A 14,446-nucleotide genomic window follows, 5' to 3' on the forward strand; every position below is an offset into this window, starting at 1 on the left:
ACCATTGCATCATTTATGAATTTCTAATCAGTATTTCTCTTTCCATTTTCCTCATAGGTATTGAAAATTTATCATCAACACTCAAGAAATCTTTGCAGAACTTTGTCCCTACCAACAACAAGAAGCGGCAACAGGTTTTCCCAAGTTGCCGCAAAGAACATCTCTTAGCAATAAGTCGGAAGCAGCTTCTGAATGAATACATGTCACTGGAAAGTAGCCGGGAGTTACACAAAGCCATGAAACCAGCTCCTGTTATGGATCGCAGTACATCTGACTCGGAGGTTCAAGAACTCTCCGAGAACAACCAGCCACCGACCAAGTGGAAACTAGATAAAAAACGCAAATATAAATTTGGTGAATCCCAGTTTCTGTCTTGGCAAAACCGTTACCAAACGCTGAGTGAAGAAAATCTAAAAGGTATTCAACGTAATAAAATCCAAGAGATCTTCCATCCAGCCGAAACATGTTTGCTTATGATTGATATCATCCAGAACGTGTGTTTGCTGGACTTAAACCAAACGGTGCCCTCAAAGTTAGTGTCAGTCTCTTTGCTGCCTGAGTTATTAGATGGTCTTTTTCGTTTCCATGACATGTTCCAAAATCCAAATCCACAAGTATGGACCAAGGACATTCTAGCTTATATCCTAAAACACCTTTTGCAGTTGGTGTTCATGTTAAGCAATATAACTGCTACACAACAAAATGGTTCCAGTATTTTGATCCGGAATCGGATATTTCCCAGTTTACTTTATTTAGCTCACGATCTTTTAGAAGATATCACCTACCCTGAGAACATAGTCTGGTCTGAAGTATCGGATCAGTGCCACGTTAAAATGGTATTGGTGTCCGACATTATATCAGGATTACTTCTCTGTGCTACTGAAGTCTTTCACAATATTCCGCTGAATCCCGTTTTTATTAATTCAGCTTTAAAAGTTATGTGGATATTTAGAGAAGAACGAGGTTTTAGTATGTTGGAATTAATCCTTTCTTGGCTTGACTCTGAATGTTTCCCACATAAAGTTTGTAAAAAATTCTCCCCCAAAGACAATCTTTTAAAGTCAGTCAGCAGTCTTATAATAGCCATGAAGAAAGCCAAAGTTGGTTACATCCATTCTTCCACCTGCATGAAGAAGAAACACAGAAAATGTATTTATACTCATTGTTTTGATCATCACCATAATATTCTTGGCTTTGCTTTCACCAAAAATGTCAGCCGACAGAAACTGGACGTTTCTTCAGATATTTGTGTTGTTGGTTATTGGTCACAGTTCTTACTTGATGTTTTACCGTTTCTCAAATCTAAGCAACAACAACTTCAAGTTTTTACCCTGTTCGTAACAGCTGGCATTTGCTGTTGCATCGGGATAGAGGTAATGCTGTCCAGCTTCCATTCGTCTTTCTATAATCTGTCTCCAGCTGTAAAGAACTATGCCTTAGACATCATGAACAATATGCTGCTGGAACAGTTGTCTGGTGCCAGACACATATCACAGAAACCAAGTAAAATTGAAATTTGTAAGGTGTGCGAGGACGATTCCTTTGATACTTTTAGTGGTAAATTAAAACGTGGAATGGACCCAGATTGCAAAATGAATCCAGAAACGCATGACAGTGGTGTGTCAAGTAGTGAGATATCATCAGAAGATTTCAAGTCTTCAATGAAGAAAGATTTGCTCAAGCGATGGGGATCCCTGGCCAAAATGTGTGATATCTTATATTCTGGGGACACAGTATCTGCTTCGTTACTCTCCAAACATTTGTTGATTTTAGCTGTCCATGGCAGAACAGAAGTTAAGCAAGAACTATTCCATTCCATTTATTTACCAATTCTTACAGATTATTGCAAGTGGAAATCCACAACGCATCAACATATCATACCATCACCACTCAATAAATCTGTCATCATGAACTGTTTGTCTGCCTTTCCGTATCTCCTGCAAGCAGAATCCGTCATGACAACTTTCTTGGCTCGACATGGCATTGAAAAACTATGGACAATTCTTGAGGACCCGTCTTTACAGGAACTTGTCTTGCATGTATTCGAAGCTTTGATAATTGCTGATGAATATGTGTCATTAGAGAATATATTAAAAGAAAACAAAGTATCGGAGAGGCTTATGGATGAAAACAGTCCTGTGTCCGATTTCTCCAGTGATGATGATCTGACTTACTGCAGTAACATGGTCATTCGCTCTTTCTTGAAGATCTTATCTGAAAATATCAAATCACATGGTGTCTCTATTAACATACTTCCAAAGCACTTTGTAAAAGACACTGAAATGAGTGATGGAGAAGAGGTGAACCAATCAGCAGATTCTTCCATGCATCTAAAATGGTTCCTACTTTTAAGAAATCTATGGAGAACATGCCAAGTTCTTTTGCTCAATAGTCCCAGCTTTCTTCTCCAATTTAAAACCTCCGAATGTTTTATGCTTGCCAAACAGATTCTCTTCCACATCATACCGCAACTTGAGACTTACGCCAGTCCAACTCACCAGTTCACGGAACCTGGTGTTTATAACAGCAATATAGTTGACCAACCCCTACAATCTGTACCGATCTTCCAACAAGCTCTCAGTCTTCTAGAGTCTGTACTAGTGGCCTGTATCATCTGCTACATGCCAGCATTTGCTGCTAAGGTAACAAAATATTTCCGGTTTTCTATTCCTTTATTTCCTGTTTAATTCTGTTGTATTTGAAAAGTTCTGTTAGACTTCTTTAAAATCTGTTAATCTATGATTTACAGCGCTGGTGCTAATACAGAATCCTTGAGAAAGAGATAAACGACAACAGTGCATTGTAAAATGGAAGCAGTTTAGCTTTTGGATAAATCTCTTTCTGTTATTTCTCAGGTTGAGTGAAAGTCCAGGAAATTGAATTGTCAGACATTTTACAGAATGGCTGGCTTTGTTAATATCACACATTTGTGTGTGTGTTTGTGTGTATGTCTGTATGTGTGTTAGTGTGCGTATGTATTGCAATGTCTCTTTGTGTGTGTCTCTCTCTTAGTCTGGGTCTGAGCTTCACTGTGTGTGTGTGTGTGTGTGTATGTCTGTCTTTTAGTGTAGATATGTACTTCAATGTGTGTTTGCACGTGTGTCTTTTACTCTGTGTCTGAGTCTCACTCTGTATGTGTGTGTGTGTGTGAGTGAGAGAGTTACTCAGTGGTTCTCTGTGTGTAAGTTTCTCTCATCTTTTTGTATCTATATGTATGTCAATGTGTGTTTACATGTGTGTGTCTCTCTTAATGTGTCTCTGTACTTCACTGTGTGTGTGTGTGTGTGTGTGTGTGTGTGTCTCTAGAAAGAGGAAACGGATGCCATGATGTTTATAATTACTGGAATCAAAACAATGAGAATCCATTAGAAATAATGAAATTTCAACAACGTTCTTTATATTTTGATATCATTTACAATGATTACAGTATCCAGTGTTATCATCATTGTCACCACCACCACCACCACCCCACCGCTACCACTGCCACCACTGGTTTCAAACCTTCATATAAGACCAACAATTGTAAGAGGGGTCATTGTTTGGTTATACTGACTCCACTACTTGACTCTTATTTCTTTTATAAATCCTGAAGGGACAAAAGGAAAAGTTTACCTCAGCTGCATTTGAACCCAGAATGTAAAAAACAAACAAAAGAAATGCTGCTAAGTATTTTGTCTGGTGCCGTGATGGTGCTGCCAGCTCACTGCCTTAATAATAATAATAATCATCATCATCATCATCATCGTTTAACGTCCGCTTTCCATGCCAGCATGGGTTGGACGATTTGACTGAGGACTGGTGAGACCGGATGGCAACACCAGGCTCCAATCTAAATTTGACAGAGTTTCTACAGCTGGATGCCCTTCCTAACGCCAACCACTCAGAGAGTGTAGTGGGTGCTTTTACGTGTTACCCGCACGAAAACGGCCACGCTCGAAATGGTGTCTTTTATGTGCCACCCGCACAAGAGCCAGTCCAGTGGCACTGGCAACGATCTCGCTCGAAAACCCTACAAGGCCAGTCAGGCGGTACTGGCAACGGTCACACTCAGGATGGTACATCTTATATGCCACCCGCACAAGAGCCAGTCCAGGGGTCATCATCATCATCATTATCTTTCCTTCTAAAGGCACAAGGCCCGAAATTTCGGGGTAGGGGACTAGTCAATTACATTGACCCCAGTACGCATCTGGTACTTAATTTATCGACCCCGAAAGGATGAAAGGCAAAGTCGACCTCAGTGGAATTTGAACTCAGAACATAGCGATGGGCGAAATACCACTAAGCATTTCGTCCAACGTGCTAACGATTCTGCCAGCTCACCACCTTAATAATAATAATAATAATAATAATAATAATAATAATAATAATCCTTTCTACTATAGGCACAAGACCTGAAATTTTGGGGTAGGAGACCAGTTGATTACATCAACCCCAGTATGTAACTGGTACTTTATTTATTGACCTCAAAAGGATGAAAGGCAGAGTTGACCCCAGAGGAATTTGAACTCAGAACATGAAAACAGATGAAATACTGCTAAGCATTTCGTCTGGCGTGCTAACGATTCTGCCAGCTCGCCGCTTTATGTAATGGATGAAAAGGGAAAGGCAAAAATCCTCTGGGACTTTGATTTCCAGACAAAGTGTTAGGGCACCGAAGGCTGGATATAGTAACCTTTAGGAGGTACAGACAAGAGTGCCTAATAATCAACGTAGCAATGCCAGGAGATCAACAGGTCATCATAAAAGAAAGAGAAAAGGTTGATAAATATGAAGACCTGAGAATTGAGATTGCTAACATGTGGCAGCTACAAGAAAGATCCCTGGCTTACCATCCATGCAAAATGTGCAAAAGATTTCTTTAACTGCTGTGTCATATGTAATTGAGAAGAGCATTGTCGCTATGGGAACGATTACCTCCATGTAAATAATTTTTTTCTACATAACTTTTTACTCTTTTACTTGTTTCAGTCATTTGACTGCGGCCATGCTGGAACACTGACTTTTAGTCGAATAAATCGACCCCAGGACTTATTCTTTTGTAAGCTTAGTACTTATTCTATCAGTCTCATTTGCTGAACTGCTAAGTTACGGGGATGTAAACACACCAACTTTGGCTGTCGAGCGATGTTGGGGGGACAAACACAGACACAAACATACACACACACACACACACACACACATATATATACATATATATGACGGGCTTCTTTCAGTTTCCGTCTACCAAATCCACTCACAAGGCTTTGGTCGGCCCGAGGCTATAGTAGAAGACACTTGCCCAAGGTGCCACGCAGTGGGACTGAACCCAGAACCATGTGGTTGGGAAACAAGCTTCTTACCACTCAGCTCATAATATTTTTATTTAATGACCAGGATGACAATGACGATGATGATGATGATTTCATTTGATGACGCCATTCAATTAGTGTCTGTAACATGAGTGTCTGTATTTCAGGCGCTAATTATAGGTCGGTGGGAGATCAAGAAAGATTAAAATGGGAAACCAATTCACCCTGAGGCCTGACTGTGCTACCAGATGTCATTTGGCTGCGATATCAGGTGTCGGCTTGTTATCAGAAAGATTACTGTTGCTCACTAAAACATCTTAATCGTAACAGTACTAGTTGTAATAACGGTTGCTCCTGTCGATTTCGGTGTTTGAGTGTTTGATGGAAAAGATTTAAGCAAAAAGTCAGGATTAGAAATAAAAGAAGTTGCATCTATTTGCGATGGATGCAGGAATTTAATTTGAATCCAGGGATGGATTTTGCTGTGAGGTCACAATGGCGACACTGGTGGTTTTGGATTTACTTGAGATCGGACAAACGTGTCTTCTGATTGCAGGATAGAATTCTTTTATTCTTCTGTTTCTTCAATTCAAACTGTTTAGAGGCATCATGACACATTTTACGCCACTCATATTGATCCCAGCAACAACTTTCCCAAGATGCTAAATTAACCCTTAAGCAGTCACATTATTTTTTTCAAATGTAATGCTTATTTAATCACATTGTTTTGAATTAGTTATGCATCATTTTGTAGCTTTGAGATTTTGAGGAGGTAACTGCTAATTTTTAGAATGATATTGTCGGTTTAGTATGAGAGGCCAGATCTGTCCAGTCTGAACATACAACAGGTAAAATATTTTGGCCGGTTTAAATGCTAAAGGAATAAGCTCTATGGATTTTTTACTCTTTTACTTGTTTCAGTCATTTGACTGCGGCCATGCTGGAGCACCGCCTTTAGTTGAGCAAATCGACCCCAGGACTTATTCTTTGTAAGCTTAGTACTTATTCTATTGGCCTCTTTTGCCGAACCGCTAAGTTATGGGGACTTGATAACATTTCCAATCGGTTAAGATCAGAATCCATGAGAGCCATTGCCTGGTACTGCATCAGGGCATTTATTATTATTATCATTGTTATTATTATTATTATTATATATTATTATTATTATTATTATGAAAATATATATTCCTATGTGGAAGCTGTCTTCCTCAGTTCAGCTATTCAGTTTTCACTGATTTTATATTATTATTAAAAAATGAAATAAAATTGGCGGTGCTCCAGCATGGCCACAGTCAAAAGACTGAAACAAGTAAAAGAGAATAAAAGAGAATACATTTGTGTTTTTAAAACAGAGCCAAGTTTTAATTTTGACGTCTGGCCATGATAAATACTTGTACAATGTTGTCTTTTAAAAAATTTTTTTTTTTTAAAGTTTTGTTTCTTATTTTGATGGTGTATATGACAGTTCAACAAGTGATCAATAACTTGCACAAAATCAATGCAACTGTTAAAGAAGAAAGCAATCGGAAGCAGAAACATTTGCTCTGTAGACATTGTGCAAATATAAACTTAACTGATGAATGTCGCATCAACGAACTCTGTCATGCTGTCAGTCTCTTTGTAGGCTGCTGCTGCTGAATGGAAACAAGTTATTGAATTTCAGAAAATGCTATTAGTTAAGGTGGTAGGGGTGGTTTCCATTAGCTCTTTTGAACTTGACCCAGTTTTTGTGGCTCTGTTTAACTTGTTCATTCAACCAGAAATGTTTCCTTTTTGAATTAAGAAACGTCAGCTGACTGTCAAATTGAGTTTTATTTATTATTCATCAATATGCCATGAAATCAACTCAGCGCCACTTCAATTAAAAGAGGAGTTTTTGGAGTCTGTCAGTCAGTATGTTAGGGCCCAGTAACATTGTCATCCTCATTCTGATATCCACTTTTCCGTGCTTGCATGAGTTGACTTGATTTGTTGTGACAGATTTTCTACAGCTTGATGTCCTCCCTGTCACCAGTTCTCTCCTGTTTCCAAGCAAGGTAATATTTCACCAAGGCCACACTCGTTTTTTTTTTCAAGGAAGACTGAAAACAAAGGACACCAGCTGAATGAAAGTGATGCTTGTATATAATTCTCGTGCAATGTGAAGACAAGGAGACATGTGCACGCACACACTCACACATGCACACACACACACACACACTTCTTTCTCTAGTGTATCATCATCATTGTTTAACGTTTGCCACCCATGCTGGCATGGGTGGGATGGTTTAACAGGAGCTGGCCAAGCAGAAGCCTGCACCAGACTTCTGTGACTGTTTTAGCAGGATTTTTACAGCTGGATACCCTTCCTAACACCAACCATTCAGCAGAGTGGACTTAGTGCTTTTTATGTGGCACAAAGCACTGGCGAGGTCAGTTTTGGTAAGGTTTTTACAACTGTATTCCCTTCCTAACACTGACCACTTTACAGCATGGACTGGGTGCTTTTTAAGTGGCACCTGCACTGGCAGGGTCACCAAATACCTCAGGCCGAGTGAAATCCTGGCCGTGGCCAGTGCTGGTGACACGTGAAAGGCACCCAGTACACTCTGTGGAGTGGTTGGCATTAGGAAGGGCATCCAGCTGCAAAGAAAACAAACCAAAACAGATGACTAGAGCGGTCAAACTGTGTAACCCATGCCAGCATGGAAAATGGATGTTAGATGATGATGATGATGGTAATGGTATATATGCACAGGCAGTTATGGTCTAGAAGTTCATTTCACAATCACATGGTTTCAGGTTCAGTCTCACTGTGTGGAATCTTGGACAAGTATCTTCTACAGTAGCCTTGGGTTGACCAAAGCTTTGCAGATCTGTAGATAGAAACTGAAAGAAGCTTATCAGATATATATATGTGTGTGTGTGTTTATATGTAAGTTTGTGTCTCGTTGCCTTGACATCACGAGAGAGTTGTAAATGAATGTCACCCTCATACAAGCAGTGTCATTCATTTCCAATATTCGGTGAGAATGTCTGGTTGTGAGGAGATATTACCATTCTTGGAAACAAATGAGGGTCAGCTACAAGAAAGGGAATCAGGCCATAGAAAATCTGCCTTAACAGATTTCATCTCATCCATGCAAGGGAAAGGGGCCATTAAGATGATGATGATGATGATGATGATGTGTGTGTGTGTGTGTGTGTGTATACACATGTATATTCTCTTATTTGTTTCAGTCATTTCACTGTGGCCATGCTGGAGCACCGCCTTTAGTCGAACAAATCGACCCCTGGACTTATTCTTTGTAAGCCTAGTACTTATTCTATCAGTCTCTTTTGCCGAACTGCTAAGTTACAGGGACGTAAACACACCAACATCAGTTGTCAAGTGATAGTGGGGGGACAAACACAGACACACAAACATGTATATATATATATATATATATATATATATGATGGGCTTCTTTCAGTTTCCATCTACCAAATCCACTCACAAGGCTTTGGTTGGCCTGAGGCTATAGTAGAAGACATTTACCCAAGGTGCCATGCAGTGCAACTGAACCGGGAACCATGCGGTTGGTAAGCAAACTGCTTACCACACAGCCACTCCTGCACCTATATATATATATATATATATATATATATATATATATACACATATATACATATCATCATCATTATTATTATCATTATTCTCTATATGTTTTGTTTTCCTATTTCAGTCGGACACGAAGGATTTCCAGGCGTTGCTCTCTGAAGTGAAAGACGGTTTGATGAAATATAAAACCCTTCAGGTGAACCAACTGCAGATGATTTTTGATACTTTACTGCGCTGTGCAAAACCTGATCGTAGTACAATACTAGAACTTTCCTCTCTACACACCCTAATGATGGTAAGTATTAAGTCTGTTTTTAGCAGTAGGGCAATGAAGAATCTCCTTCACGGTTATTCAGTCTCCTAGAAATAGCTGTCAAATCTTCTTTGATTCATGCTCTGACAGCTTCAGATATAAAGGGAGAACACATTGCATAATGTACTTCTAGACGAGGTCTGGCCAACTGGAACTACATTGCAGGCCACTTTAATCACAGAAAGTTTTTTGAGGGCCGCTTGTATACTGACAGAATTGAAAGCATTTTAATTTCTCATGCTATTATATTAATTCAACATGAAATAATATCATTGCAAAAACAGTAGTAGCTTTCTTTTTTTACTTTTCATTACAATCTTTAATTTTTGATAAAATTTTAAAAGTGTTTGTTTAAATAAACCCATTTGAAATAAGTATCAAGTTGGTTACTTGTGGCCCGCAGACCTCAGGTTGGCCAGCCCTTTTCCAGACCATCAATCTGGAAAGTCAAAAAACAGGAGAGCTGGAATGTCTTTTATCATATTTGTATTCAATTAGAGTTGATCTGGAGCTAAACAACAATAATTGCTTCACATTATTTACATTATTTACATTTGAGAATATGACCAAAAACTGCGTGTACCCCATCCCATGCAGCTGTGGTAGGTTATACAAAGGCGAAACATGTTGCCCCCTCAAAATAAGGGTAGAGGAACATCGCAAAGCTGTGACACAAGGAGATATTGATAAATCGGGTATAGCTGATCATGTATGGAGAAATGTAGACCACCTCCCCCTGTGGGATGAAGTTAAAATAATAGACAGAGAAGACCACTGGAAAATACAAAAACTAAAAGCAGCAGCACATATGCTAGGACACAACAACCTCTTAAGCAGACCGAGTGCAGATATGAACAGAATATGGGAACCAGTATTAAGGAAGGATAGGAGAATATTAGATTTATAAGCCCTAAAAATCACTCCATAATTGCCCATGGGCATATGGCATAGTGGTTAAGAGTGTGGGCTACTAACCCCAAGATTCTGAGTTCGATTCCAGGCAGTGACCTGAATAATAATAATAATAATAATAATAATAACATTAAAAAATACCTTAGGAATGAGAACCCAGGTTTCCCCAAGATACCTGAAGAAGGCTGGAGGGTATATCAGTCGAAACGTTATGTTAACAACAAACAAGATGAGGACAAATATCCATCAAATGTAAATAATGTACATAATTCCTTATCTTTTGAATATAGAACTGAATAGTTGCATCAATTGTCTCTTACCAAATTTGGCTGTTATCAGGGTTGCTGCTTAACCTTGGTTTCTGTAATGTTAAACATATGGGGAAAAAAATCTCTTGCAAGAATACCAAACTTGTTTTTCCTTAGCATTATTAGTCACGTTTGGAAATCTTTGCTGTTTTACAATAAAACACCCCAAAATAATTAGTGTGAAACAGCAAAGATTTCCTAGTGTGCACGATAATGCTAAGGAAAACAAGTTCAGCACTCTTGCAAGAGATTTTGGCCAGGAATTCTTTGATGTAGCCATGAGATAAGATAAGGATGAGGTTTATGAATTGCTATAATTGTACTTCTTAGATTTATTTTAGGAGAAATTCCATTCTGAAGAGTTTGGGTTACATCATAATGGTGGGCTGTGGCCAGTTCCCCTCACTGGCTCCTGTGCTGGTGGCACGTAAAAAGCACTGTAGGCTGCTCCCCCCCCATTGCAGACGTTCTCTTATTTTTAATAAAGATCTGTTGAGTGATTGCTGAAGTTGTTAATCATATGACAAAGGAAGAGTGGGCACAAAAAGAACCCTGTATTCCAGACATTATTGCTAAAGTAACTTTCTTGAATATCAGGAAAGAAGTTTTAGTATTTTTGTCAAGGTGTGATTTGATCCTGAGTTTCGAATGACGCCTTGCAACATTTTCAGTAGATGTCTTACATATTATGGAAGAAATCCAAAACAAACTCAAAACTCAGGCAATCATGACATTCTTTCATCATTGTCATTCTAATCTTTGTTTTCTCTCTCTCTCTCTCTCTCTCTCTTTTCCATCTCTCTGTTTCTATACCTGCCTAACCCTCTCTCTGTCTCTCTCTTTCTCTCTCTCACTGTTTCTCCTCTCTGTTTCTTTATCTACCTAATTCTTACTTTCTGTCTACCTCCCTCTCCTCCCTCTTCATTTCTTACCCACCTAATACCCTCCCTCTCCCCTCTCTACCTAATTCTCATGCAACCTTTCTCTCTTTTTCCTTCTCTTCCTGCCTAATTTTCTCTCTCATTCTCATGTTTCTTTCTCCCTCTGGCCCTCTTTCTCTTCTTCTGCACCCAATTCTCATGTCCCCCTTTCTCTGCTTAATTCTCTTGGCCTGTCTCTCTCTCTCTTTTTCATTGTCTTTCTCTCTCTCATTCTCATGTTCTCCCTCTCTCTCTCTCTTTTTCATTGTCTTTCTCTCCCTCATTCTCATGTTCTCCCTCTCTCTCATTCTCTCTCTGTCTCTCTCTTTGCAGTATTCCAAAGATGATGACTTGGTAGATGAAGAAGAAGTCCGCCAGTTATTACAGCAGGGTACCGACACTGAGATGGAATGTCTGTTGATCGAGTGTGGTTATGATGCTGACAGTGAATTCTCTTTATCTGATGATCTGAAAGGTACAGTTGTCATAGCAACATAATTACATGATGGCTGCTTTAGATCTGTTGTAATGGTTCCTGTAATGGTTCCTGTAATGACTCCAACAGAATCCGGGGTAGCATTGCTTCTGTTTTTATATATATATAAAATTAATGTACATTTAAACACAAAAAGAAGTGACCCTTAACAGGCTGCCTTACATTCTAGAAGGAGCAGTCAAAACATCCAAAAACCACATTTAAGAGCAATTTCGAAGGGAATGAAAAATAAAAACTTTTACCATGTTTTTTACAACCAGACCTAGGTTTCGAACTTTAATTAGAAAATAAAATAATTTGCTAGGCAAAGTTCTCATCAGTGGGTATGCCAAACATTAACATATAATTTAGAAACGGTTATCACGTGTCTCATCATTATATATTATAATTTTTCAAATTCAGAAGCTCAGATTTAGTCGGCAGCAAATAAAAAAATGCCGATTAACTTCAGAAATTACTAAAATCATATTCTTAAAATAATATAGGGTAGCAAAATTTTAGAAATCTTTTACCAGTGGCCTAGCATCTATAAAAAGTCAACAGACAACATATTTTCCATATAAAATTAGTGTACATTTAAACACGAAAAGAGTGCTCATAAATCTGGTTTTTGGACGTTTTGACTGCTCCTTCTAGCATGTAAGGCGGCTTGTTAAAGGTTACTTTTTTTGTGGTGTACAAGTGACCAAGACCACAACATCGCACGGGGTCACTTATCTACAGCCGAATGGACTGGATCAATGTGGAAGGAAGTGTTTTGCTCAAGAGCACAATGCATTGCTCAGTCCAGCAACTGAACTCACAATCTTGCAATCACCAGTGGAAGACCCCTAACCACTTGGCCACTTGCCTTCACTATCCCCATATTAATAAGATCTACACATATATATATATATATGTATGTATGTATGTATGTATAAATGTATGTATATGTATATATGTTTGTGTGCCATGCAGATCACGTGACTGACCTGATGATTGGCTGTTGTTATACATTTGCTGGTCCCAACAAGCTTTTGCATTGCTTTCGCCTTCAAATGATGCCATCCCACTGAATAAGTGAGCAGGTCAATCTTCTCACTGACCGGAGGCCTAGTCTGTCACAGGGTGGTCACCCGTTTACAGTTGAGTGGACTGGAGCAATGGGAAATGAACTGTTTTGGTCAAGAACACAATGCAGCACCTGGTTTGGGAATCGAACCCACAATATCATGATCACATGTGCAACACCATGACCACTTAGCTACAAACCTTCACCATGCAGGTACACCTGTATATATTCCACCCATCAGCCCACATAAAAAGCACTGGTGCTGGTATCATGTGCAAAGCATGGGTATTATGTAAAAAAAACACCCAGTACACTTTGTAAAGTGATAGGCATTAGGAAGGGCATCCATCTGTAAAGACCATGCCAAAACATCAAACGCTGAAACCTGATGTGGCTCCTAGCTTTGCCAGTTCTTGTCAAGTTATCCAACCCATGCCAGCATTGAAAACGGATGTTAAATGATGATGATGTACCCTGTAAGCATATGTGTATGCATATGTGGATATCACAGTGTTGTACTTGTATATATCACTGTCCCTATGTCCTATGCCGTAAGTATGTGTGTATGTATCTTGCATATCTACCTATTTGTGTTTTATTGCTAAACTTTAAATATATCTATCCCTGTGTATCAAATGGATGTACCTGTATACATGTTACGTGACTGTTTCAAATATGTGTTATCCTAAGATATCTCTCTCTCTCTCTCTCTCTCTCTCTCTCTCTCTGTATATATCAACAGGTAAACCATCTCGGAGCAAGGAATCAGATCTCTACCTCACCCAGATTCATTTTGCTTCCGTCTACCGCCTCATTATTGAATTAATGATCCACATGAACAGAGAAGGATATGGTCAAGGAATATTCCACCGCATTCTTTACCAGTTAGTACAGACATGCCGTGAAGATCAGGGTGCCATGCAAGCTATGAGTTCTGAGGTAAGGATGGGTAATCTCCCAAGTATGGGGCATTCGAGGATGGCCAGTAAGGGTGTGAACAATAAAGAGAGACTGTGTGTGTGAGACGACGTTTAATCTATTCCCGCTAAAACAGGACCACGACGCGACAGGGTTAATGGCGAGATTGTAGTAGGAGCGTAAATGTAGATATTGAGAGCTGTCACTGATCAATAAACCCATGTTAGGTAATAACTGTAAAGGGAGATAACTCTTAAGTGTTAAAACATTGATTCTTCACAACTACATAACGTTATGCATTTTGGGTCAGGCAAAGCTATTTAAAGTACCCTTAATATTTAACTGGTATCTATTTTAGTGACCCCACCTCCAGAAAGAAAAAAAGACAAAGTAGATTGAGCTCAGTGAGATTTGAACCTGGAATAAAAAAAGGATGCAACTGAATATCACACGTTGCATTGATTGTGTATTTACACTGGGAAGCATGAATGGTGAGCATATAAGAATGCCTTGAATTATCCAGCCACACCTGGGAGCTCTGTGTGTTTGTGGTGTGTAGTACCTTGATTAATACACACCTGCCTAAGTAAGCATTAACCATTCAACAATGGATGATAACATTCAACGTAAATATATGAATTATCACATAAATGTTTA

The 14,446-nt window shown here is 39.1% G+C and overlaps 1 protein-coding gene across 4 annotated transcripts in view; it reads left to right on the plus strand.

Annotated features, from left to right (window-relative positions):
• LOC106869897 (lysosomal-trafficking regulator) overlaps positions 1 to 14,446 on the plus strand; it is a 204,809-nt gene that overhangs the window by 125,034 nt on the left and 65,329 nt on the right. For all 4 annotated transcript variants that reach the window (XM_089365207.1, XM_089365198.1, XM_089365192.1 and 1 more), the window contains 4 exons: positions 58 to 2,642; positions 8,996 to 9,166; positions 11,658 to 11,799; positions 13,614 to 13,810. In XM_089365207.1, coding sequence (XP_089221333.1) covers positions 58 to 2,642; positions 8,996 to 9,166; positions 11,658 to 11,799; positions 13,614 to 13,810 — 3,095 coding nt within the window. The remainder of the gene's footprint in view (positions 1 to 57; positions 2,643 to 8,995; positions 9,167 to 11,657; positions 11,800 to 13,613; positions 13,811 to 14,446) is intronic.

This window comes from Octopus bimaculoides, chromosome 1 (assembly GCF_046866305.1).
Source record: "Octopus bimaculoides isolate indiv1 chromosome 1, ASM4686630v1, whole genome shotgun sequence".
NCBI lineage: Eukaryota > Metazoa > Mollusca > Cephalopoda > Octopoda > Octopodidae > Octopus > Octopus bimaculoides.